Consider the following 25522-nt stretch of genomic DNA (forward strand, 5'->3'; position numbering starts at 1 on the left):
AGGAACAGATAAAAGGGATGTGTGTGTGTCTTCTACAAATTTTTAGTGACTATGGTAATTTCTTATAAAGGCTTTTGTATCCCAATATTTGCCACGTGGTTACTTCTCACGGAAATAAACCCAAAGGTTCCTGTTCCTGCTTTGAGCATTAACTATTTAGCTGTGATCTCATGGTGAGCACATAAAGTCACCTCAGGAGACAGCACTGGTGCTTACCACGGGTGATCCCTGGATTACTCCTGCCTGGCAGTGAGGGACATCAGTGCCTGTCAGCTCCTGTACTTTTCCACAGCAAGGCACATAGTGACCATCTTCTCCATCTTCACTGGGTGTCTTTTGTGTCTGGGGGTGCAAAGTTTGTAAAAAAAGGGCAAAAAATAAATGGGAATTTGTGTATATAAAACCTCTCAACTTCAAAATTCACATGATATATAGAACATTAAATTACCCTAGTGAGAGATGAAGGTATATAAAGACATCCATAATTCTTTAGAACGTGCTGTTTGATGGTGTTTTTCCCCATCCCAGAAAAAGAGAGAACCTGCTACCCAGATCAATTATACAAGACGTGTCCTGAGAGATGTCTAAGAGATTAGAAGGAAGAAGCAAACAAAACCTTTTACAAAAAGCTGGGAAGTTATATAGATAGGAAGCTGTTTTTTGTGTCTAAATGTACAGATTAGTAAATAGTAAAGTCCACAGTGAATTAATTACAAAAGGATGAAGCACAAAATGAGTAGAGAAGAGTAAGAAGATACTTAACTCCTCGAGCTCCTGATCTGCAGAAGTGCTCAACATATTTAGGTGGACAGATATAAAAGGGAAGAAAATAAACTTTTATCAGGGCATTGTTATGGAAAATGTGATGTCTTAATGGGTTGAGTGAAGTTCTCAAAGCCCAAGACTTTAATGGATGCTAATGTCCCAATCTTTTATGCATTCACAGATGATGAAAATATTTAGTTTGTATTAATCAGGACACAGAAAAGGATCTAAACCTTCATGATTTAGGGACAACCACTCACTGACAGATTTAGGATAGCTATGTCTGCCAAAATTAAACAAATCCTTGAGGGCTGGGTGTCCTGGAGCAACCAATCTGATACGGATGGGTCAGGTGAGAAATCAAGACCCATCTGAGTGGCGGGGGCAAGATGAAACAGAGAACTGCAAGTCCCACACAGCCGCTGGCAGCCCGGTGGTTCAGCAGATGCCAAGTATCACAACCTTGAACCCCAAGGGAACATCAAGGGGCCGAGCCAGCAGAGAGCAAATCAGCAGCTGCCCAAGGCTCCACGGCCCCCCTGTAATGCAAGTTGCCCATCAGCAGGCAGCAACAGCAGGGAGCAAATCAGCAGCTGAGCCAGACCCCCACCACCGCTCCCCCTGCGATAAAAGCTGGCGACCAGGCTGTGCTCGGCCCTTCTCGCACGAGCCAGGACAGCAGCACCAATGGCTCAGGAAACGGTGCACTACTGCCACTCTGAGAAAGACTACATCTTGTCCCCTCACAGTAAGAAGGCTCCCAAAAGGATGGCGTCCCTCATGGAGATGAAGGAGATCTTCCGCAGCGCCGACGCCGTGTGCTTCGACGTGGACAGCACGGTCATCAGGGAGGAGGGGATCGACGAGCTCGCCAAGTTCTGCGGCGTCGGCGACGCCGTGGCGGAGATGTGAGTATGGCTGGGGTTCAGCCCGCAGAAATTCATAAAATACAAGCGTGGACAAGGTTAATCTGCGACGGGGAATTTACAGCAGGGGTTTGCTCAACTCTGTCACAGGTTATTACAGTTTAAAAAGGATTTTGGGGAATAGTAAGTGGAATTAGTGCGTAGCGAAGGCGCTTGTTTTGGAATTGTGAAGCCACCCAACAAAACTGACACGCATTCTACATATATATGGGTTTATATACTGATATAAATTCTGTAATGTAAATTTTGATCGGCTAAGATCAGCCCTCATCATTGAACTTGGCTAAGCACTAGCAAACCTTATGATGAAGTAGCAAACCTTATTAGGAGATGGAGGAGAGAGGACAACTCTCCTAACCCTTCTCTGAGGCTGATGTTTCCATTGAAGATTGTGGCAAAAGTTAAGTTCAGAGAAGGGCACCTGAGGTGCAGGTCAGGAACACTGGTCCCAGTGGCTCACACCACTCTGAGAGAGAATGAATTTGTTTTCCTTTGCCTCACTGGTTTTCCAACCCATGGAGATCTCCTACCAGTGCATGCTACCAGTGTACCAACCTCCTCCTTTACCACACAGGTTCAGTATAACCCACAACTACAACCACTTATGTGTTTCCTCATCACCCTTTGTTAGCTAAATCTTCTTGGGAGAAGCCTCAACTTGTTAAGTGTCACTGATTTGGTTTCTTTGGATCCCAATTCAGGACCCGCAGGGCCATGGGTGGCACTGTGACATTCAAGGCAGCTTTAACAGCACGACTCGGTCTCATACGGCCCTCCTACGAACAAGTGCAGAAATTAATATCTGACAACCCACCTCAGCTCACACCAGGAATAAGGTAAGAAAGAATTTCAGCTTATTTTGAAATTGGTTTTGGCATAAATAAACAAAATCCTGCGCCATCACTGAAGCTGTAAGAACACAGAGCTGGTCTGGATTGCCTTCCTGCTCCATCTCCATGTTGCTTGTGTACAAAGCTTGTATCAGGAGCTGAGTCCATGTCAAGTGGTTAAGCACCCATGTAAAAAGAAAATAAATATTAACTGGCACTTTGGCTGGCTGGCAAGCTCAAATCCTGGCTTGAGGATTAAATGGGCATGCAAAATAATCTGTTCAATCACATCTGGTATTTCATGGGTGATGGAACTGGAAGGAGATTTAATACCCAGTATGAACTACTGGCTGGTTTATTCCACAACTCTATTACCTCTTACACTCCTCTGTGCAGCCATACTTCTCACTCAGGGGATTCATTGCTCAGAGCCAGCCATTCTGTCCTGAAGTCCCTAAAAAGTATTAAAAAAACTCATTTAGCAAATAGACATATATATGTGTATTCATTCATTTTTAGGCTTGGAATGGATTTTAACAATATAAACAGAAAAGGTTTAGGTTCTTTTCTCCTATTCAAATAGTTTCAAACAGCTGAGAATAAATTCTTTACTACAAAATTCAACCATAATTCCAAGTCTAAAGTATTTTAGCACATAACAGGAGCTTTAGATGATTCTGTGCTTGTATTTTCTCCTTAAAATGAGGCACATGCTCAGCTTTTTCTGTAGAAGACATGGCTAGATGTAACTACAAAGAGAACATTGTTTCCTTGTTTAGAATCATGTGATTTTCCTTTTCATTCCTTCCTTTTCTTCCTCCTTTTCAGTCCTTCCCTTTCTTCCTCCTTTTCTGTTTAGCCTGCTTTGAGCCTCCACTTTGCTTTTCAGTCTTTAGCCTTTCTGCTGTTACTGCTACCACTTCCACTGCTCAGCACTGCTGCAGGCTGATCTTCCTGCTTCCAGAGCCAAATCCCTAAAACTTTTAACTGCCTTCAAGTGTCCCTCTGACACTAACTGGGTCTACAGACTTCTTTTTTTATTCCTTTTCTGTAGCTGGTGCCTTCTTCTAAAGATGGCATCCATGTCCAATGTCTGGGGAACCAACTCTGAGTTAGAAAACATTTGCACTTTGCTCTTTTCATCCCACTTTTGCATTCTGAAGCAGTGGCTTTATGTCCCCCCCATTCCCTACTTTTTTCTGCAGATTAATTCTCTTGCTATTGTTTTACTTCAGAAAAAAAATTTGAGCTGGCTCTGCTCTTGTTTGTTCAGGGGAACTAATGTGACCAATGTGAAAGTGTAAAGAAAACATTTCTAGGGAGTGCTTGTTTTCAAGGAAGTAAATACCTGTTTGTCTCTAGATGTGATGGTTTTGCCCAGCACTTCCTTTTGTGTGCACAAACTTGCCAGGGAAAGGAGGAAAAGCTTTGGGCAGCAGAGATGGATGGAGCTGGAAAGCAGCACAGATCCAAACTGAACTGGAATAACAGAGAGCATGGGCAGGCCTAGGAAAGCTGTATTTTAACTTTCTGCTCTGTCTTCTCAGGGAGCTGGTGAGCAGACTTCACCAACGGGGGGTTCAGGTCTTCTTGGTCTCCGGGGGGTTTCAGAGCATTGTGGAACACGTGGCCTTGCAGCTGAACATTCCCACAGCAAACGTCTTCGCCAACAGGTTGAAGTTTTACTTTAACGGTGAGATTCCCTCCAAGTCTCTTTTCTCTGATAATTAATGCCACTTTTTTGGCTCCAGCTGCCAGATACTGGGCTGCAGACACTGCCCAGCCTATTTGTTGATCCCAATCCAGCTAACTCCAACTAGGAAAATTACAAGACTTTATCAAAACCAAGTTCAGGTCATTGTCCAGGTATGAAACAGAGCTGCAGTGACTTTTTAATGGCAAGCTGTGCCAAAGGTAAAACATGTTACAGTTGCTGACAGCAGAGTTTAATTTTTTCTTGCTCCTTCAAGTTAAAAGAGTTCATTACACTGACCTGCTTTCACAACTTCCCTTTCAGTGACTTTGGGGCATGTGTGAGGTTCTGGAGCAGAGCTGGTGTAACCAAGCACAACTCTAGTTAGTGAGGTTGTTCCTTACTCAGTGTTTCCTACACTGTTTATACATCATCCTGGATGCTGCTTATGCAATGTTTACACCAGAATGACTGAACCAGAGGGACTGGGGATGGATTTGTAGCACTGCTCACACAGGGTTTCTATTTTGAAAATATCCCTTTGAAAATATTCCCACTGAAGACTTGGGTAAAATCCCAGTTTTCACTCTTACCTTCCACTTTTTTTTTGGGGAGGCTGATACTGTGAGCTTTACAGACTGCTGTTTTCTGAAGTACAGACCACAGGCATAGATCTCTCTTCATTTACAAGAAAATGTGCTGTATGTCCAACCTGTCCTTCCACCGTGTTCTAGGAGAATACGCAGGATTTGATGAAACACAACCAACAGCTGAATCAGGGGGGAAAGGAAAGGTTATTGCTCACCTGAAAGAACAGTTCCACTTTAAGAAAGTTGTTATGATTGGAGATGGAGCTACAGACATGGAAGCCTGCCCCCCTGCTGTAAGTATCAGAAATTCTAAATTCCTTTGGGGGGAAAAAAAAAACAACAAAAAAGGAAAAGTGAGGTTTTAATTCTTGACAGGACTTCAGGGACTGATTAAAGGTGCTCAGTGTGAAGGTCTGGCACAGATCTGGTGCACATTTACCTGATATGACCTAGCAGGAGGGTTCATCTCACTGCACAGTGAGGAAATCTTTGCAGACATCAGCTCTGACGGGGTGAAATAATAAAAGAAATTAATAGAAAGACAACTTTTATAAATGATCTTAATTCCATCTCCCCTTTAACATCTTTATCCTTTCTCACCCATGCTGAGGGACAGCTGGTCCCTCACTGTTCAACATGAGTGACCAAAGCAGCTCAGTATTTGCTTAATGCTTCCCAGCTCCAGGCAAAAAAGCGGCAGTGGAAATTTTAAACCCTGCACTTTCACTGCAGGTGGTTCTCTGAGATGTAGAAATGATGATTGCTCCTGGTTAATGATTGAAGACAGGGTTAATGTTTGCTCTTGGTATCTATCAAATGGGGTAAACAGAGGTAAGATAAACAGAAGAGGGATAATTGGGGGATGCTCATGCATGTTCCAACGTTCACTCGTTCTTGAATAGAATTGCATCACAATTACATCAGATTTTCAGCAAAATCTCAGTTCTGAATAATCTTGAATCTACAGGGCACCGAGACAACTCTCCTATTGCAATAAAACTCCAATTAACAAAGTGCTGCAGAATTAATTGTTAATGAAGTCCTTGTTAATAAATCTGAAAGGTGAACATGCAAAGTAAAACAGGGGAAGAGGTGAGGGGGGAATGACCTACTTTTAAAATCCAATCTTAAAAGCAAACTCAATAGCTGAGAAGCTCCATTCCTTCCATGGGCCTGGAATAATCAGTGTGCCTGTTCTTTGTGTTTTTCCAGGATTGTTTCATTGGATTTGGAGGAAATGTAATCAGAAAGCAAGTAAAGGAGAAAGCAAAATGGTACATTACTCACTTTGACGAGTTGCTAAAGGAACTGGAAGAGCGATAAATTATACAGTAAATTAATCTATTTAACACCTGTAAATCCATTATACAATGAAATTAAACATTTATTTGTTTGCAAAGTTGTGTGCTGGAGTTTTTAATGATTCTGGGTGTTGGGTACCTTCATTCTTTGGCCTGAAACTGGTGTGGCAAATGGCACCATTCAACTCAAATATGTTGTAAGGAAAATGGTAAGATTTTCTTATATATCTTTCCCATGCTGGAAGAAATCAGTTGGTTATTCACTCACAGGTGAAGACCAAAGGCAGAAAATAATAAGTTAAAAATACCTTAATGGATTGGCCCCTGGTCAGTTCTGCATATCTGTTGTTTCAGAAGCACTGAAGTTAACACATCTGCTTATTTTGGGTGGCAAAAGAAGGGGGCCACAAACAAGAACTTTGCCTAATCAAGAAGTAATATAGTCTAAAAGGTGAACAGTATGGCAAATACTTTTCACTGCACAGAATCTCAGAATCAGGTTAATCAGTGAGCAGAGAGATAGGAAACATCACTAAGTATCTCTGATTTCATTAAAATATGGCTACAGTAGAACCTGAGGGAGAACTGTCACTTCACTGTTGCTCAGCCTCTCTGAAAGACATGAGTTGCATGCAAAGCTGAGACAGATGCAATATTCATCCCTCTCCAAGATGCAATATTCATCCCTCTCCAAGAAATTTATTTTAAGGCAAGTGATACAGTGGTTCCCAAACTTCATTAAAATACTCCAAACTAAACTCCAAAATGGTGATTCTGTAAAATGGCCACACTGTTTACTTAACTGTTTTATTTATTTAACAACCCACCTCCATCAGCCTATAACTGGATGGAAGCTAATTCATCAACCTTTAAAAAACAAATGGTCTACTGATTAAGAAAATTCTGTGAAACTTCAGTCTCTTCCTCTGCCTCAAACGCGGATTAACCACCCCTAAGATGCACTAGAGATAAGTCTGACCTGTTCTGAGCACTTCTCTGAGCTTGACTAAGGAATCCCAGTTTCCTAAGGATGCCTCCTTTGTGGCTGCAGTGTCTGATCCAAGAGAACACTCCTGGTAAATGCTGCCTTTTTGTCAGAATTCCTGACAGCTCTTCTCAGTGTGTCTTTTTAACCAGCTTTGCTGGCACATCATGGGACTTTTATTTCCCTGTCTTGTAAGAATATCACCTGTGATAATGTGAAAAGCTTTACTAACGTGAACTAACGTGATTTGTACTTGAAAAACAAGTCTCTGCAGGTTTTTACCTTCTGGGTGCTTGCAAAGAGTCCCAGTATTTTTCTAGAGACTGAAGATTATTCTGAGTGTGCCAATTCTCTTTCATCCCACCACAGATTTCTAGATGGAACAGGAAGAAGTGATATCACCACATTTCAAAAGGTCACATTGTCTAATAATAATCAGGTTTTCACAATTAACACTAGATTTCCTTAACTTAAATCAAGGTGCCATGAGACAGCTCCTGTCCAGTTGTTAAAGCATCACCAACAATTAAAACAAATTCTGGTTTTGTCCATTCTCTGACAGCACTGGGAAGGAGTTTGGGGAAAGAGGAGTTAACAAAGCCCCAGAGTGAGGGATGGCAGCTCTCAGTGATGCCATCGAATATTTTTGGCAAAAAAACTGAGGCAATAATTGCTTGAAGCTACAACAGCATTTAAATACTAGAGAAGTAGAAGGGTTAAAAGAAAACAAACCCAGAAACAAACTCCTGATGGCTTTTTAGAGAAGGCAGACATGTAACAGCCACACTGAGTATCTGTACACAGAGTTTGGAAAACTTCACAAAAGCCAAGGCAGACAATGGTTGGCAGTGCTCCCCAGAACTTCTGGGAGTATTAAAGATGGGTTCTTTTAAGTTCTTCCTGAGAAAAGTCTCAGCCAGCTCCAAGGGCAGCTCCTGTACAATCCTGCTTTTGTTTAGTTAAGACTGCACGAGCAGAGCAAGCACAAAGTCCTTCTGCTCCCATTGTGCCCCTCTGCAAACCTACAGTTATGAAGCAGAACTGTTTGTTTGCTGCAGGTTTTCTGCTGAACTAAAAGGCCACTAAAAAAATAAATCTAACATGGAGCTGATCAGCTCGAGGTACAGGCCCTGCAAAGACTGGGACATGGCTCAAGTCAGTGTAATTTCCCTAATGCCCCAGTCAGAAGCCATGCAGGGCTCTGTGCCACAGGGATGTTAACATTCCCAGCAGGATCCTCTGCCAGTCGGAGCACTATGGAAACATGGTGCTGTGCCAGGGATTTCACAACAGCTCTTTAGGTCAGGCTGGTTGGGAAGAAAATACCACCCCCCTTCCACTGGGCAAACATCAAGCCTGACCTCTAGCCCAGGAGGTACCAGGAGGATTACTGAGCTCAGTGAGTGGCTGAGCTCTTTTGTCTGTGAAATAGTGGAAAAAACCCAGGAGGGAATAAAGCAGTGAGAGGGAAGTTCCAACGTTTCAGCCAAGCTACTGATTTGCCTGAACATATCCCACCCCAGCAGGGCAAAGTCTGGAGAGCAGCTCATGTCAGGCAAGTAATAGCTGGTCTCCTGACCACGAGCATGGGGAGGTACATGTCTTTATGGAAAGCTTTCTAATGTGATTATTCAGTGAGGCAGAATTGCTTAAAATTATATATTCAGTTTGCATGAGGAGCCTTCTAAAAAAAACCAGCTTTCAGTCTTCGCTAAGAAGGGCACAGGACAACTAAATTGGAGTTTTAATTGTGTCTTCATTACAGTGAAGAGCTGATAACTACCAGAGACCCTTCCAGGCATTGTTCCCCACCTTCCAACCACTGGAGAGTGACTTCAGTTCTGAACTCTACCAGTTTTGCTCTAAGAAATGTTGAAGTATTGCTCATCAAAGGAAAAAGGCAGACTGGGCTTTGAATTAAGAGGGAAAATCACAACAGTGTTCACACAATAGGGAAAAGCTAACCTCAGGAAAGGTTCAGGCAAAAAAAAAAACCAAGAAGAGATTGGAACTACTTATTTATCTATTGCATCATGTTCAGTGAGTTTACATAGTTATCTGTAAGTAAAATAATAGGAATTAATCTGTCTCTGATGGCAGCCAGAGCATGAGCATGAAGCTCAGAACAGGAGGCACATTCACTACACATCCCAGCACCACCAGTGGGAATTCAGATCCTGGGGGGTGGGTATGAGACCTGTGCTGTGTGATGTCACCCCACAGAACATCCAGTTATTCCTCTGATTTCTTACTCATGCAAAACTTCACGATCCTTGAACATGACAGAATCCTCTGCCAGACAGAATTTAATTCCTAGTGCTCCTGATTGCAGGTGGGAAACAGGGATTGCATCAGAACCCACAAAATCCTGGAGCTCCAAAAATGCTTTTTGCCGTTTGTCTCTGAGATTGCCGGTTATGAGGGGTCAGTTACAAGGATAATTCTCTAGGAACAAGAAATACAGGAGGATACCGGGAGAAATAATAAGGACTGGAAGCTGATATTGTCATCCTTTGTCTCCTTTTGTAGCTAAACAGTAGCCCCAGAAGTCTGGAGCAATGACAGCCCCAGATGACAGTCCTGCTCGGGGCTGGGTTACAAGAAGGATCAGCTCAAATGATTTCCCTGGCCCACTGAGCAAGCCAAGCTGAGAACTTTAAGCTGATGCAATACAGAATTTTACTCAGTAAAATCCCATAATCAGTTGACAACAGGAGGAAAACATGAAAACAGATAAGAACCAGATTAAATAATGACTTTGTTCAAGATGGAATTCAAGCAAAGGCACAAGTGCAGCATATTTCATGTGAGCAGAAAAGAAGAAACCAGACATGAAAAATGCAGCATAATTTGTGGAGAAAAATCAAAAGGAAAAGTATCTTGTATTTATCACCACAGCACTTACGACCTCTAGAATGCTCAGCAAAGTGGGAGGTGATGGAGAGATTGTAAATCCACTTTGGAGAAGGAGAGCAGAATGCTGGGAAGTGCTGTCCCTGTCCCTGAGAAATGATATTAGCTGGGCTGAAATACTCTGTGCAATTATTCAAATTTTCCACAATAAACACTGCAAGAGGAGAGAAAACACAGGTGGTGCAATACATATAAGGTGCCAGCAAAATGTGAAAATTAAAAGGATTTTATTGACTGATATGTTCTTCCTGAAAACTCATTGAAATGTACAAACTGGACATTCAGTAACTGATTTGTACATTCAGTTATGTTACACTGATTCTTGTAGCCACTTGAAAGAGAGAATATTATTTTCACTGACAGGATGTTCACATCATTGCAGACACCAAAAGTGTTGATACATTCTAGACTAAAGTGAAACCAAAACAGAACTGGACATCATGGGACACCGAAATGCCAATTCCATCGACTCGACATGCGCCAGTTTCCCACACCAATTCAGGAGTACCTACTGGACAGGGAGTGAAACACCCCACCAAGCATATGTCTGAAGTCACAATTGCTTATTAAATTAAACCCCTTTTCCCAGATTTCTGAGCTATTTGTAGAGAGAAATGTATTGAACTGAATCGATTCCCTGCGGAGTGTTCAGACAGCCACGTCCTGGCAGTATTTCTTTGAAAACCGTGGGCCACACTTCACAGAATTCACTTTGTGTGACGAGTTTCGACAGGTTTCAGAGTCCTTGCCAACCAGAATTCCCTATTCTCTGTCCACAAGCCATCACCTGACACAGTATTATCCCCAGTTAATGACTGCCTGTATGTAAATCCAGAGCTACTGACTGATTTCAGGCCTGCTCCAACAGCCAGGTGTAGTTCCGAGCTCCCCGAGGGCTTCAGAGCTTCTGATTTCACAACTCCCACGTTTGTTTTTAAAACCTGCAGTCATTAAAATGCTACAAAAAGGCCACAGCAATGGCAATCCTCCGTTCTGCTGCTGTTACTGAACACTGGGCAGTGCCTGTGTAGCAGGAGATATTAAATGCTGAAGGCCATACCTCACCTGGGGAGCTGTCTCACAAAGAACTCCTGTCTTTGGGCTTGTTTTCAACTAACTGACCTTTTAATTACAGTCCTGTGTATTTTCTCCCCCCTGGTACAATTCTAAGAGCAAAAGGTCATGGGTTCTGAAGAAAAGAGGTCTTTTTTATAAGCTCAGTACAGTACTTTTATATTTCATACTATGATATACAGTGTATACCATAAATTAAGACAAATACTTGTCACTTTATCTATGTAGGCACAAGTAAATCAGTGACTTTACTGAAGTGGAGAAATCTTCAACGGGATCATGATTCTGGATTCCATTTCCTGAATAAGGGGCACTGGGAAAAAAAAAAGAAAGAGACAGGGTTTAATTTCACTAACAGAGACCATGAGCACACTCAGTTTGAACAGTTTTTATTGTCTTCAAACTACTCCCCCTGCCAAGTCACCAGTAACACCAACATCCCTGTACCTGAAGCACAACAGCTTTGAGAACAAGTGATTTTAATGCAATCTCTCTGCTCCTTTGAAGGCAAATATTTCTGTTCCTTTTCACCACAATGGAAGTTACCTTACATTTTTCTGGTATACCTCCTTTGAAATGCACTCCATGGAACCCAAACCTGACATGCTTGGCGTGCTTTCGTGAGTTTTGTCATGAAAGCTTTCTTTGATCTCAAAGATCTCCTGGCTTCTGGTTCCAAAGTCTAAATTCCCTTTCCCGAGGAATGCATTTAACAAAGCTCTCGTATTTCATGAAATATTAGAAGTAATAATTTAATATAAACATAAATTTCACTGTTGGCTCCCTAAATTTTTGGGCACAAGGATTTACATGAATCTGTTCTAGAGGAGTGCTCGTATAAAAATTTACTATTAATGTGATTTTTTAGCACTTTTCCAGGTTTGTAAAATCAACAGCAAAATTCACTTTACAGTTTAAGGCAACGTCCCTCCTTTCTTTTAGAGCAGAAAAACTAACTCACAGACACACACACACACTCCCCACTGAGATGCAAAACTTTTTACTGTTGTGGGATGGGCTGAGGAACAGAAATGATGGCACACACCAAAGTCTGCCCCCAGCATTCCAGTGAAGTTAATAGGTTACCTGTGTAATAGACTAGTTCATCCCAGCCAGGTTTATGCCACGCAGCATTCCTTATATCTTCTCTGGTTTGAAGATCTTTGTAGGCTGGGGAGGGAAAGCAAGCACAAAGCTTAGAAGTAACTCTTTTTCCTTCTGCACAAGAATAGCTCCCTTAAAAAGTATGCTAGGGAATAATTAGGAGGCTGCAAACACTGGGAAGGAAAAGTCTGTTGCTCTCCATGAAAAAGAAAAGCTCCCAAACCAAGGCAAACAGAAGGAATCGGGGAAGAGAGAGAATGTCTCGGACACAGGTAAGACAAATAATGCAAGAGTACAGTTCTACATGAGTGGTGTCAGATTTATAATGCTGGAATATAATATTCTGAATTGTCAGATGTGAAATCTGCATATTTTCTAACATCAATATTAGACTGAGTTTCTCCGAGTTGAAGCAATCCTAACGTGTGAAAACAGCTGGGTATTTGTGGAGATTAATGCACAGAGAAAGCCAAGACACCTCGATGCAGGAATGTAAATAAATGCTCCACTTTCCTTTTTGCAGGTGTGGGATATGGGATGCTTGAAATGAAACTGTAAAAACCTGATTTCAGCATGAATGGGGATGGCAGGACGTGGTGTGTCATGGTTATGGTACCGAGAGCAAATAGGTAGTTCCTAATAAGAAAGGGACATGAGAAACTGTTGAAGGAAACAGAACAAACCAGGAAATGTTCACTTTTGCTGGCTTGTTAAAGAATCAAGTTACCTACTCAAAAATTAAGAAGATCAACAGTGTGGATGCAAAACGAAACAAAATAACCCTTTCTGAGATACTCCTTTGCCTTTTGTAGAAACTTTGTCTCCTGGGCAAAGTCCCCAGTCTGTGAGGGGCTGACTCAGTGAGGAAAAAAAAAAGCACAGAGCACAAGAATTTACCCCAAAGGTGATGAACCATATACAGCTGTCCAATTTGTGAGAAAAATCCTCCAACTGCTTCATTACCGTCCTGTCGGAAACGAATCGCACGAGCCCTAGGGAGGAGCAAAGCAGGCATTAGAACCAGCAGGGCTGGGGAGGAAAGAAGTGATAAGTGAGAGGAAAACACAGCTGAAAGGAAGCTGAAATGTTAAACAGCATTTGCAGTATAATTCAGCAATTAAAAATAATAAAAAGTCTGCAATGCACTGATTTTTAGCACTGAGTAATGAAGATATATCCACGTATCTTGTTAGAATGCATTAAAATTGGAGGTCTGCAGTTTCACTCGACTGCATTAATCATTTTTCAACAGCAGATTCAGTATAAAGATAATTGCTGGAGCAGTGTAAAGTGGTCTTTTTATACCAGGTTGTTCTAAAGCTAAATCCTTGACTTTCAATCATATAATTTTTGCCATTCGTTTTCCACAGACTGGAATTTCCACAGGGTGGAATACAACTTTTTTACTCACACAGACCTCTGTACAAATAAGTGTTGCATAAATAAGATCAATATTTCTCTTAATTATAAATCTGTTGCATCTTATAAAACAGACTGGCTACCAGTATGGATACATGCATTTTATATTCTAAATTCGGTTTGTTCAAATTACTGTAATTGAAAAAATCATATCAATGACCATGACACATCTGAAAGGCCTCACTTTTGTCAAAATAACTGAAAATAGTCCAAATTGTTTAACTATCAACCACTAGAATTGCAAGGACAGTGAATGTAAATGGAAAGAAACTTACACTGGTTTTAAGTAAGACAAAATCAGAAGCATATAATCAACAGAGAAATATCTCAGAAGCTTTGAACCTATCTATTAAAATGGAAATGTAGCTTTTTAAGAAACAACTTGAATTTTAAAGATTCAAAGAGCCAAGATTTAGCCCATTTAAACCGAAAAGTGGTCTTGTGAAAGATGAACTTAGTTTCACAGTTAACTGCCACACTTCCCCAAGAGGTGTTTTCTGCTGAAAATCAATGGTTTCTGCTACACTGCAGCAAACTAAAAGGGTTCTGTGAAGGAAAGCCAAACCACAGAGCCCACAGTGTTGTTTGTGTACAGAATTCCTCTTTCTTTCCTCAAAGGATAAATTAAGGGTTGAAGGACTGCTTTACAAGTCGTGCAAGTAGAGCAGCAGGTCATTAACTGGGAGATTGGCTTTGGTACCATCCTGCCACCTCCAGTCCATGGATTTTAAACATACCTCTCTCAAACAGGAGAATTCAAGTGCTAAGGCAACACTCACCAGTAATTCCCCCACTCAATCATTGTTCCAGGCTGTGAAAACAAAACAGAAAGTTAAAACTGCACTTTAAAGAAAAGTCAGGACAGCTTTCACAACATTTATGTACGAAAAACACACTGTATTAACAAAATCACTTCCTTCCAGTGATAAGCATGTTAGAATAATCTATAATTACTCTGTTTACTGACTGTATTACCTCTTAGTCATCTGCCTGAAGTACCCAAACAAACCACAGGGTTTTCAGCCCTGCAGACATCAGTATCTTGTTGGAACCTGCCTTCACTTTGGACTCCACACTTGGAGAGCAACAATGACTCAGATTCCAGCTTTGATAAGATCCAGATTTTTAAGACAAGGTCCGTTTTTCCATCTGCATCTTATAAACACCCTTCGAACATTTTTACGGCAGCACGGAGCTTAAACAAATAATAATAATAACAAAAAAAAATTTAAACTTACTCTGAGTTGATAGGATCTCAATTCATAAATATTAGGCCCATCTCTGGGAACAGGTTCATTCCAGAAACTGAACTCCAGCAGTAACTGGTTCTTGCGTGAGAGGAGCATGTTACCTCGTTCTTTGCGGAACTCTATGAATTCCTAAAAAACAGCCATGAGATCCCTGTCAGACTGGGGGTTATCCTTCAACAACAAAAAGCAGTGCAGCATATGGCAGTGCAGATTTTTTTATTTTTAAATGCTGTCACGGGGTTTTAGGAGAAATCCTTTCAACTGTAAAGGCATTTGAATTCCCCTGACACAGCTGAAAATTCCAAGGATCGTGTTGATACAGCAATAAATGTGTTCCATAAAGCATTCGGGTACCAAACCTCAGTATTTCTGAATACGAAAGAAAATCCCTTTCCAAAGAGGTTTCTGAACTTGCACAGGAAATTATGAGACACTGAAGTAAAAGTTGGCATCCAAACCTGCAGGTTTTTGTGTTCTGAGTAAAATAATCCACTGTAACAAAATCAATGATTTTTACCTTATTTTGACGAAGTTTATTCATGACCTCATTGAGAGCTGGATAACCTCCTTCGTATCTCCACAAATGAACTGAAACAGAGAAAAGGAACCTTTTTCAGGGATGTCACAGACCAGTGCTAAACCTCGTGGAAAAATCACAGTACAAAATGCTCTTCACATTACAGAATTACACAAAAATAGGAATCAGGTAGCAGGCTTAAAAATAGATTTTCATTAACGAAAGTACTACACATTGGGATACTTTAAGAATTATGGAATCATCTGCTTTTTGAAAAGGGTTCTCTTCAAAAATTTTGCAATTTACTCGGAAGATAACAGGGAAATTTCTGAAAGGGCTTTTTGTTGCCATGCTAGTAAGATGTGATGACTTGACATGACTGTTATTGAAATTAAGATTCAATTTAAGAGGATGACTTAATTCCAAAAACGTGCTTTATACCAATTTCATCTAAGAGCAGTAGAGGGGCAGACTTTTCAGTTCAGTAAATTACTCCAGCACAAAAGCAACACACTTTCTGTAGGACATGAAAAATTATGCAAATGTTATTTTTGAGATAAACATTAATAAAAGCAGAAGATATATGAACATACTAGAACTGTTACATTTCCTAGGATTTTCCCCATAAAAACAATTCCAGAACGTGCATCTACACTGAGTTCTTTTCAAAGCATCCTGTCTTTAATAAATCAGAATAAATCCCTTTAATAAATCACGAAAAGATTTATTTACAAGCACTTAACAGAGCAAGGCAATAATTTCACCTCGCAGAATCACAAAAGCTATTTTCTCTCCTCTAAAGCAGTTCTGTGCCTTTTCCAGGAGAGCACATGAGACTAATGTGAGGCTCTTCCCTGTGACAGCAGATTCACCCAGTGCTCCTGCTGCCTCACCCCCAGGGCAAATTTGATAGATCCACCTAACACTAACACAGCCTGGGCACAGGTACTGAACAAGTCACACCCCATAATCTGCTTTATTACACTGCTAGAACTGCTGCAATAACACTGCCAGGGCAGGCTGTGGATGCAATTACAGATACAGTCTGTGTTAATATGTTACAAAAGCAGCCACTGAGAAATTCCCAATTCAATTGTCTCCGTTCCCCAATTCCCCTTCAACTTCCAGAACTGTCTCTTGGACATTGTTTGGTTTATCTGCTGTTATTTCTCTGCTGTTACTTCTTTGCATTTTTTTCAGTGTCAATATTGCAATATGCTGTGAGTGCAGGGAAAATTAACGTGTGCACAAGTATATTTTTCAATTACAAAGCACTGACACTGATCCTGGTGTGGCTCTAACCACAGAGCTACAGAACCTCTGTGTATCTGTATTTGTGGCTTCCCATTCCTTCAGTTTCCCAGAGTTTAGGACATTTTTCAGGTTTTCTCTCTGCACTAGACTTTTTTGGAGTTACCTCTGTAGCAGCTCTTCAGTCATTTCTAGTTCCAATGTTTTCAATCTGCATAGTTAGGCAGTACCCTTGTATGAACATGAACAGAAATACTTTTAATTTTCCCCAGTAAAGCCCGAGTTCATTGTTAAGTTTACAATGCAGTGATTTCTTTCAGATGGTTTGAATGATTTGCATTTCATTATCATACAGCAATTACAGCATGAGAGCCTGAGTAAAGCCTTTATACTGGCCAATGAGGGATAAATAAACTCTGGCTCTGCAAGCCTTTGCCTTTACCCTAAATATTCAGGAACACGATCTGTGCCCACGAAAAGGACCACATTTTACAAGCATTTCCCCAAAAAACTGTTAATCTACCACCTGGAAAACACGAAAGTGTATTAACAACAGGACAAATTTTAGGGATTAAAGCTTTACTGTCAAACTCAGCACGACAAAAGCAAGCACTGCAAATGTTAACACGGCCAGTGACTGATGCACCACCCCCTTGCTGAACACATTGCCACAGGTTTTACTGTCAACAGAGATGATTTAAAGAGAAGAAACCTGCCAAGCACACGTTTCACTTGCATGGTTTTTACATTCTGTTGTACTTCTATCTCCTACCAGCCTGATCTTGCTCTCCGTACCACGTGTTCCAAGTCCCCACCAGTGCACATGGGTAGTGTTTTTCTTCATGAATCTTTGGCAGCACCTCTTGACTTGAAAACAAGGAATACAGACACTAGGTTGCATTGCCTTCAGGGAGGCCACAGTTGATATGTATAACAAATCACCACACAGCATTTATGCTAGGAAAATTCACAAGCTCTACTTTTCAGGGGGGAAAGCTGAAATCTGCTACACGGGGGGGGGGAAAGGTTGCTACAGCAGCGTGAAAAATTAAGGTCTGTGTTACCATTAGACTGCAGGACAAATACAAAGCATGGGAGGATTCTTTCGGTGCAATAAATTATGTCTATCACCTAAAAGGTTAAACAACACATTAGGAAAACAAATATCAGGGTGTCTCCCTTACAGAAAAGGCAGCCTAACTACACGGGTGACTTGCTTGAGGAAAAGCTTTTCTTTTTCAAGGGAGGGAGAATAAACAAAATTAGGAAAGCACAGTCTTCTGTAGCAGTTACAATGCTATTAATTGCTGGGCTGAATGAATAGAAATGAGTATTTTGACAGACGAAATGATGCCTGGTACTCACACACTTATTGGTTTCTACCATTTCAGAAAGTGGTCTTAGTTTGAGGCAACTTACCCACCAAAGCATACAGTGAAACTGTCTTAAAAATACCTCCAACACAAAATTTCTGTTTTCACTATTTCCAGCATTTCTAACATTTTTTCAAACTTCAGAAGTGGTCTACATTAGCATAAGGAAATTAAGTTTTACTGATTGCTGACTTGGCCAAGACAGCCTTCACTGCACTGTGCTTTGATGAGTAAGTCAATTAGTCTGGTTGAACTTTGCCTTTTATATTTTTCCCTGAATAATTACCCTTCTTACTCAGTTTGGCTCATAAGCAATGAGTCTCTGCACAGTATCAAATAATAAAAAGTAGGCTGGTCTGGGGCTGGGAGTCATTAGATGTGAGTTTTCCTCTTGATTCTGCCACTGACTTTGCAGACAACCTTGAGCAAATCTCATTACCAATTTGTACTTCTAGATTTCTCACTACACAGTGTAAATAATATGATAAAATGACTCTCCAAGGACATTTTCAAGGATGTTTGACCATCAGTTCATTTTTTCAGAGCAGCATGAGATCCTAGAAAGGCAGTTTTAAACAGGAATGATAAATTATTACATAACCCTACAGTATACAGTTGCAAATTATAGGAAAAAAATGCCCACAGAATACCTTAGGAACACTATCTTTTTCCTTTTCAGAGATAACTGTCCCTAATTCTTCAGAAAGGGTCCTTAACCACAGTGATTCACAAAGTGCTCTTGTAATTGTCCTCATTACATTGTTTTTTTTATTAGCACACGATGACTAATCCTTATTCTGATTTGATACAGAATTAACCTGTTCATTTTTTATTTAGGGAGAGGAAGGAGGGAAGTTCAGAGAGGTCTAGTTTTGTTTATTACTCCTTTCAAGTTTTCTCCTTCCCCGAAATACTTAAAATTTGCTTTGGAAAGAATAAACTAACCACACATATTTCATCTACGTGCTGTCAGCAGTTTCTTTCTTTGCTATTGTCTCTTTCCTTGCAAATAGAAACCTCTGCTTTCACTCAACATTTAGGCAGCTCATGAAATAATGCAGAGAAGTGGTTCCCTGTCTTGCATAATTGGAGATGTTTATATTAAGCTTTTAAACAGAAAGCTGGTTGAATGCTAATTGTCCTTCCCTGTGTATTTATGTTAAACAACAAACAAAAAAAAGCTAAAAATACCTTGAATGAACGTTATTCTAGTGGATTTCTGTGTTTTTACAGAAAGGAAAACAGCTCTGGGTTATCCAGCCCCATTTCAAAGCCGAACAGATGAAGGTGCTGGATGAGCCACTCACGGCTGTGCAACCAACCAGTACCAGTGGGGGACATGAACTGGGAGTTGGGAACTTCTTCCCTCCCTCCAGCCCAGCTGGTGCTCACCAACACAATTAAAAAATTGGTTGCAGTGGGGTATCATTATGCTGGGAATGTTTTATTTAACTGACAAGTTGGCCACTGTCAGTGTGAAAGCACTGCTGAGCATGAGGCTCACTACAATTCTGAATTTAAACATCCAGTTCTTTAAAGGCAGCTGTTCTGGCTCCAGGGGGGTGATTGTGTAGGCAGAAGAGGACTAATATTTCTGCAGTTTCATCCTTAAAGTACTAAGTTAAAAATGTGATTAATTAATATGTTTATAAAGCTGTAACTTTTCGGAAAACCCGTAACACTAACCCTCCCTTTGGAAGAAATCACCCCAGTGTAAATACTCTATCCAAGGGTTTGTGTAATTCTTTAGGAGCAGATCTCAGTAACAGGACTTGTGGAAAGGGAGATAAATGAGCTGAGAGAAAATCAACCCCGTGGTTTTTAACATCTCCTCAAAATTGTACTTCACTCTAATAGTGGTGTGTGGTTTTACTTATAGATGATCTCTCCCTTTCCTCCCTGCACGCAGACAATAATCATCCTCGAGACATTCCTACCTGGCAGCTGCAGTGGGACATGCTAACATTCCAGCTGCATGGATCAGTAATTTTAAGACCATTAAGGGAAGGGGGAAGAGCTGTTCTAACAAATGTCACCCAAGCTCTCAAAACAGGCATCATCCTGAACTGCAGTTTAGGAAAACACCACCTCCATGAGGGAAGGGAGGGGTGAACTGAGCAAAGGATCTTTTGCCATCTCTTTCCAAGAATAATATGATCTCTTTAATACCAAATCCTAAAAAAGCAGAATTTTGCCACCTCCCCTCTAAATAACTACAATATCAGCCAACTTTCAGACCAGCTTGGGATCAAATCAACATGTCTAAAACATGAAAACATAACACACACACTTACCAAAGCTTGTTGTAGGCCTCTAGACATTCTGGTTTTACATTGTGAACTGAAACAACAACAGGACGTGAGACATGGGGGACCAGAATAGAAGAACTGGTAACATTAAATACACAAAACCACCACTCACACTGTATTTTGTACAGACTGCTGGTCTCTCTTTTGGCCAAAAGGTTGGAGTGGGCATCTTTCCTTGGATCCACTTTGCGGACGAAGAGGGATTTTAACCAACTGTCCTCGCGAGGTCTGTGAGCTGAGGATCCCAGTCCCCTGCAGGGCAACAAGGAGGTTTAACTGGCACCAAGGAAATTCCCACCACGAAGGGAACACAGGCACAGCCAAGTCTAATACAAACAGTACCATAACACACAGTTACATGTATCTATTACTAAAAATTCCCACTGTTGTTTTTTTTTCCTAGCAAGGAAAAGGCTGTTCATTCCCCACTGAGATTTCTCCTCTCTCAACCCATTTCACCAGCTACAGTTAACCACACACTATCCATGTTAATTCTCTCTGCACAGGACAGAGAGAATTTCTGCTTTTCCTCCCTCTTTATCTCCTTTTTAATCTTTTCTTAGCTCAGAGCTGGGTCTGTCATGATGTAGACAGACAGGAGTGAAAAAGAGCAAAAAACACGCTCAAGGAAAACTGTGTACGGTGTAAATAGGAAACAAACTGCCATATGTTCCTGTGTTGCTTTGAATACAGCTCTACAAAAGGAAAAGTTAAATGGCATGTCTTTCAGGAGAAAAAAAAATAGCATGAAAGTCTAATTTGGGAGAAAAAAAAAATACAAGTGGCAGGAAACAAACAGCCTGCAAATACTCCAGTTCCAAATTCTGGCAGCTGCACCACGTAGAGGTACCACATCCACGCTCTTTGCACAACATTCACGTTTCCCTTTCTTTGAAACAGAAGAATTTCAATGTCCTTTTTTTATCTAATCCTTATTCACTTTCAGCAAGTACTCTTTCAAAATAATATCAGCTCCCTTTACGTCGCAGAGCACACGAAACAACTGATAACTGTGATTTTTTGAAATGATGTGTTAAAGGAATTGTTCTTCTCTTTTTCAGCTCAAGAGCCCTCAATCACCAAAAACTGTGCAGAAGGACAAGAAATCTGATAAAATTTAACTGATTCTCTACAATGCCTGACAGGGGGACCCCAGGCTCAAATGTTCTTTTCTTCCATCTCATAAAATCACTTCCTTCAATTTACTTTTCTTTGATAGCCCTACACCTGCCAGTGTGGAGAAAACTAATTCCAACTCAATCCTCTCCTGAAATACTAAAATATTTCTCTGACATATTAAAAATCTGGTATTTATAAGCTGGAAATTTAAACCTTTTCCTGCCTCAGATGTCAACTTCTCGCCCTTAATTACTGACTAGGAGAGTCAGAAGATAGCTGTCAACCTTCAATCCAAAGCTGTCTTCCAGATATCAAAAGTTTGTGACAGTCATTCAAATTGAAAAAAAAAAATAGGGAAGAAAAATCTCAATTTCCTTTGGGAAAAATATCCTCATGAACACGCCTGTCTGCATCACACAAAAGTAGTTCACACTAGCAGTGTTTTACAACAATCAACCTTTTAATCCCAGTGTCTGAAAATAACACAGTGAACTGGTTCACCCCGTGGAAGCAGGATGGAGGAAAGGAAAAGCATTCCATAGCAGAGGAACAACCACCAGAGAAGAACAACTGCAGCTGAGATGACCTTCAGTGTTAAGGAGGAGTCTGTAAACACCTTATTGGTGTATTTATTGAAAATGGTGCCTTCCCTGGCCCTGGGCAAACACACAAACATGTGGCTGTGCTGAAAGCCAAGCAGCTATTCCTGAGTGCAGGCATTTGAAGGGCATTCCACGATAAGGCTGTTGCTGGAGTGGAGCTATCTCTGATCTCAGCTGGAGCAGGCCAGGCACAGGTGACTGCAGTTGTGTTGTCACATCAAGTGCCACAGCAACACAAGCTGTCCCAGAGGACAGGGGGTAAAACCCACTGAATAAATCCGAGTTGTTTTAAAAAGCTCCCTTAAAGTAAGCACTAAATGCTCAGTGCACACCAGAGACAGAACTCAATCCCAGTCCTGCAATACTCAGTTTTCAGCTCAGACCTGTAAACCATTATCATTTCCTCCCCTTTATTAAAGAAAATCAGCAAACTAATAATCCTCTTCTATGAGGATCATTGGAACAAACTTTAAGAGAGAAATAATCACAGTGCTTTTTCTGTGAACCACCTTTATCTGCAGTAAGAGTAAGCTGGAGTTACAGGGATAACACTAAGAAGCAAAAACCAAATTCCTTTGCTATAAGGAGAATCTCATGACTTGAATGTTAAACTGCATCTAAAACTGGAGGGATAGTTCATTACAATACAATGAAATGAGTAATACTTTACATTTATGTAAAATCTTTTACCCAGCAACTGTAAAGTTCCTCATGAGCATTGACTAACAAATCACAACTATCCACCTAAATATACACCTCAGTTAGAATAAAGGTAGGAGCTAAATTTATTAGAGCAGATATTCACTGCACCCACCCTGAGATGCAAGGGCCTGATTTTTAATCAATATCCTCAGAGAAGCCCTAAAATACCCCTGTCATTCTAGATACTCACAAATCAAGAAGCCCTGATTACTGTTTCACTTGTGTGGGCAGAATGTACCCAAAATTAGCTCTGGAAGAGAAGGGACTGAATTCATGTCTTTGGACTGTCAGTTGTGAGCATCAACTTGACTTTGGTAGCAGGTTCTTATCCTACAAATATTAACTATGGGCTTAGCTTTCTTGCTACAAAGATTGGGCTGCGAACATAAAAGGATAACACTGAACAGTTTGCTTAGATTAGATTAAAAATGTCAGTGAAAACACTTCTATCCCACTTAGCTTCTGCTTTAGCACAAAATATAACCTGGGTGGGAGATATCAGGTCAAGCATTTACATTTTGTAGTAACCCGTGTCTGCCTGGAAGAGAAAGAAAGACAACTTGTCTTTCATTTGACAGTTTTTGGTTTGTGATCTGAACAAAGTTTATTTGAAACTAAAATAACCCCAAAACGTGCACATAAAACCTCACAACATATAATTCCTACAGCCCTCCCTGTTCCTGTGTTAAACTGCTGCCAGGGATGCTTTTAGTCTTGCACAGGGGCTGCTGCCCATTTTGAGGCTTGTGGCAGCAGCTTTCCTTGTCTCAAAGAAAAGGGAGGAAAAAATGTGTAGATCCATCCCAGCTTGGAAACTCAGGCACTTCTGTGTCTCCAACATCCTGGGAGCACATCCTGGGAGCTTCCTACACCCAAGAGGTGTCCCGGGAGTTCTGTGTGTGCCTGACCCTGCACACATCAGATGTGGCCATGCAAATCTGTGCACCCCAAAACCCGATGGATGTGCCTCTGTGTGTGCCCTGACACCGGGGGGTGCACACACATCCCAGCTCCCAAGGAAAGCACGGATACATGTGCCCTGGCTCCCAAGGGGGGCACACACACAAGCAAGGTGTGTGCCTGTGCACAAAGGCAGGAAGATGTGGGGGTGCACAGTCCTGCACCCCAACACTGGGAAGACGTGGATGTTGGGCAGGGGTGCAGCAGCTCTGCATCCCGACGGGAGATGCCGCTGGGTGTGCACCCTGTTGCTCAGAGGAGCTGGGATATGGAGCAGCTCCACAACCCAACTTTGGAGGGGTGTGGAGCACCCAGACACTTCAGCCCCAGGGATACACGAGTGCAGGGCGGCTGAGCACCCCGAAACATGGAGGTACGGGATTGTGGGGTGCCTGTGCTCCCTGCTGTGTGCAGGGCAGGAGTGTCCGAGCAGGGGAAAGGGGTCGGTGCAGGGGAGGGATGCAGTTCATGGGTGGGGTGGCAGTGCAGGGCTGAGCTGTCCGGGCAGGGGAGGGGTGTCCATGCAGGGCAGGGGGGTCGGTGCACGGGTGAGGTGTCAGTGCCGGGTTGAAGCTGAGGTGTCAGTGGAGGGGTGAGGGATCCGTGCAGGGGAGGTGCAGGGATGAGGTGTCCGTGAAGGAGTGAGGTGTCCGTGCAGCAGAGGGGTGTCGGTGCATCCTGAGCCCGTCCCCGGCGGGTCAGCGGCGCGGCCATCATCCCACCCAGCGGCGGACTCCGAAGAGGGAAGGAAGGGGCCGGCCTTGCGGCCCGTGACCTTGAGGGACACCCCGCCGAGCCGCACTCCCCGCCCCAGGCCCGGGGCGCCATTTCCAGCCGGGGAAGGGGAGAGGCGCGGGCGGGGGGGGGAGAAGCTCTGCGCGGGCGGCACCGGCTCCGCCGCCCAGCCTCCCGCGGCGGCCCCGTCCCGCCCGCTCGCCCCCTCGGGGCTCACCTGAGGGCCAGCCCGCCGCCGGGCGGCAGGCGCGGCACGGCGGCCGCTCCCGCCAGGCTCCGCCGCAGCAGCACTCGCGCCGCCATCTTGCTCAGGCCGCCTCCCTGCTGGGCCGGGGGCTGCGGCCACGCCCCCTGGCGGGGACCCGCCTGTGCGCATGCGCGGCTGCCCCGCCGCGGGCCCCCCTCACGGCTCCTCAGCTTTGGGGGGACCCGCACCCGGGTTTAGGGGGATCCAGAGTCGTTTGGGGGGCACAGTCCCGCTTTGAGGGTCCCATCCTGGTTCGAGGGAGACCCAAGCCCCCTGTTTTGGGGAATCCCAGGCCCCTGTTTAGGGGGGGGTCCAGACTAGTTGGTGGGGGTATTTCCCAACCCCGTCTTTAGGGAACCCCAGCCCCAGTTTGGGGGTTACTCCTCGTCCCGGTTTGTGGGTGACCCCTCTTTAGCGTCTCACCTCAAAACCACTAAGAGCAAGCCCAGGCGTTTTTTGAATCACGTGCAAAATCTTGTCCCTCATTCTCCAGCTATATTTTTCCCCACAGTGCAGTTGAAGGGTTTTCTTCACGCTCTGTTCAGCCACAGTCAGGGATAATTTGGTTGAACGGGTGGTGTGCGATGGCATCCAATCCTTAAGTAACTTGAAATTAAGGATAAACTGATAACTAGACTAATACTTAAAGAACAGTTCTAAAAACAACCAGCCAATAAACATAGAAAAGTCAGTGACTAATCCTTATCTTTCCACATAATACCTATAACATTTTTATCACATCACTGCACTTTCCCTTGCCTTTTTATGATTTCGCTATCAGCACTCTTGTGAGAATAATCCCAAAGATAACATCTAAGATGTGCCTTAACATCACTAAAGTACAGTTGTTGTGCTGC

General features: G+C 42.4%; 2 protein-coding genes and 1 long non-coding RNA gene across 3 annotated transcripts; 2 read left to right on the forward strand and 1 right to left on the reverse strand.

The window, feature by feature from the left end:
• The first annotated feature begins 1344 nt into the window (after positions 1 to 1344).
• On the forward strand, positions 1345 to 6198 carry PSPH (phosphoserine phosphatase). The gene is made up of 5 exons (XM_017832503.1): positions 1345 to 1673; positions 2393 to 2527; positions 4069 to 4214; positions 4949 to 5097; positions 6017 to 6198. Exons 1-5 carry the CDS (start codon positions 1453 to 1455, stop codon positions 6125 to 6127), a joined length of 762 nt encoding a protein of 253 aa, XP_017687992.1. The 5' UTR covers positions 1345 to 1452; the 3' UTR covers positions 6128 to 6198.
• Positions 6199 to 10210: 4012 nt separating this feature from the next.
• On the reverse strand, positions 10211 to 24751 carry GBAS (glioblastoma amplified sequence). Its single transcript, XM_017832502.1, has 10 exons — positions 24636 to 24751; positions 20413 to 20552; positions 20286 to 20331; positions 17391 to 17485; positions 15368 to 15438; positions 14839 to 14979; positions 14380 to 14411; positions 13079 to 13173; positions 12164 to 12247; positions 10211 to 11390 (listed from the first exon to the last, which is right to left on the reverse strand). Exons 1-10 carry the CDS (start codon positions 24719 to 24721, stop codon positions 11326 to 11328), a joined length of 855 nt encoding a protein of 284 aa, XP_017687991.1. The 5' UTR covers positions 24722 to 24751; the 3' UTR covers positions 10211 to 11325.
• Positions 12219 to 23382, forward strand: LOC108505977. The gene is made up of 2 exons (XR_001877639.1): positions 12219 to 12453; positions 21362 to 23382. It is a non-coding gene; the product is annotated as an uncharacterized LOC108505977 (long non-coding RNA).
• Positions 24752 to 25522: the final 771 nt, after the last annotated feature.

Source organism: Lepidothrix coronata, unplaced genomic scaffold (assembly GCF_001604755.1).
Source record: "Lepidothrix coronata isolate B3197 unplaced genomic scaffold, Lepidothrix_coronata-1.0 Scaffold203, whole genome shotgun sequence".
Taxonomy (NCBI): Eukaryota; Metazoa; Chordata; class Aves; order Passeriformes; family Pipridae; genus Lepidothrix; species Lepidothrix coronata.

What these genes read in the sequence shown, in the direction of transcription:
- GBAS (XM_017832502.1), bottom strand. Translation starts at nt 24,721, where the DNA reads ATGGCGGCGCGAGTGCTGCTGCGGCGGAGCCTGGCGGGAGCGGCCGCC. An exon ending in ATTGAGTGGGGGAATTACTG is followed by an intron (nt 13,174 to 14,379) that starts GTGAGTGTTGCC and finishes GCTCCTCCCTAG; the next exon opens with GGCTCGTGCGATTCGTTTCC. An exon ending in TATGGTTCATCACCTTTGGG is followed by an intron (nt 12,248 to 13,078) that starts GTAAATTCTTGT and finishes TTCCCTCCCCAG; the next exon opens with CCTACAAAGATCTTCAAACC.
- PSPH (XM_017832503.1), top strand. Translation starts at nt 1,453, where the DNA reads ATGGCTCAGGAAACGGTGCACTACTGCCACTCTGAGAAAGACTACATC. An exon ending in GGCGACGCCGTGGCGGAGAT is followed by an intron (nt 1,674 to 2,392) that starts GTGAGTATGGCT and finishes ATCCCAATTCAG; the next exon opens with GACCCGCAGGGCCATGGGTG. An exon ending in TGGAAGCCTGCCCCCCTGCT is followed by an intron (nt 5,098 to 6,016) that starts GTAAGTATCAGA and finishes GTGTTTTTCCAG; the next exon opens with GATTGTTTCATTGGATTTGG.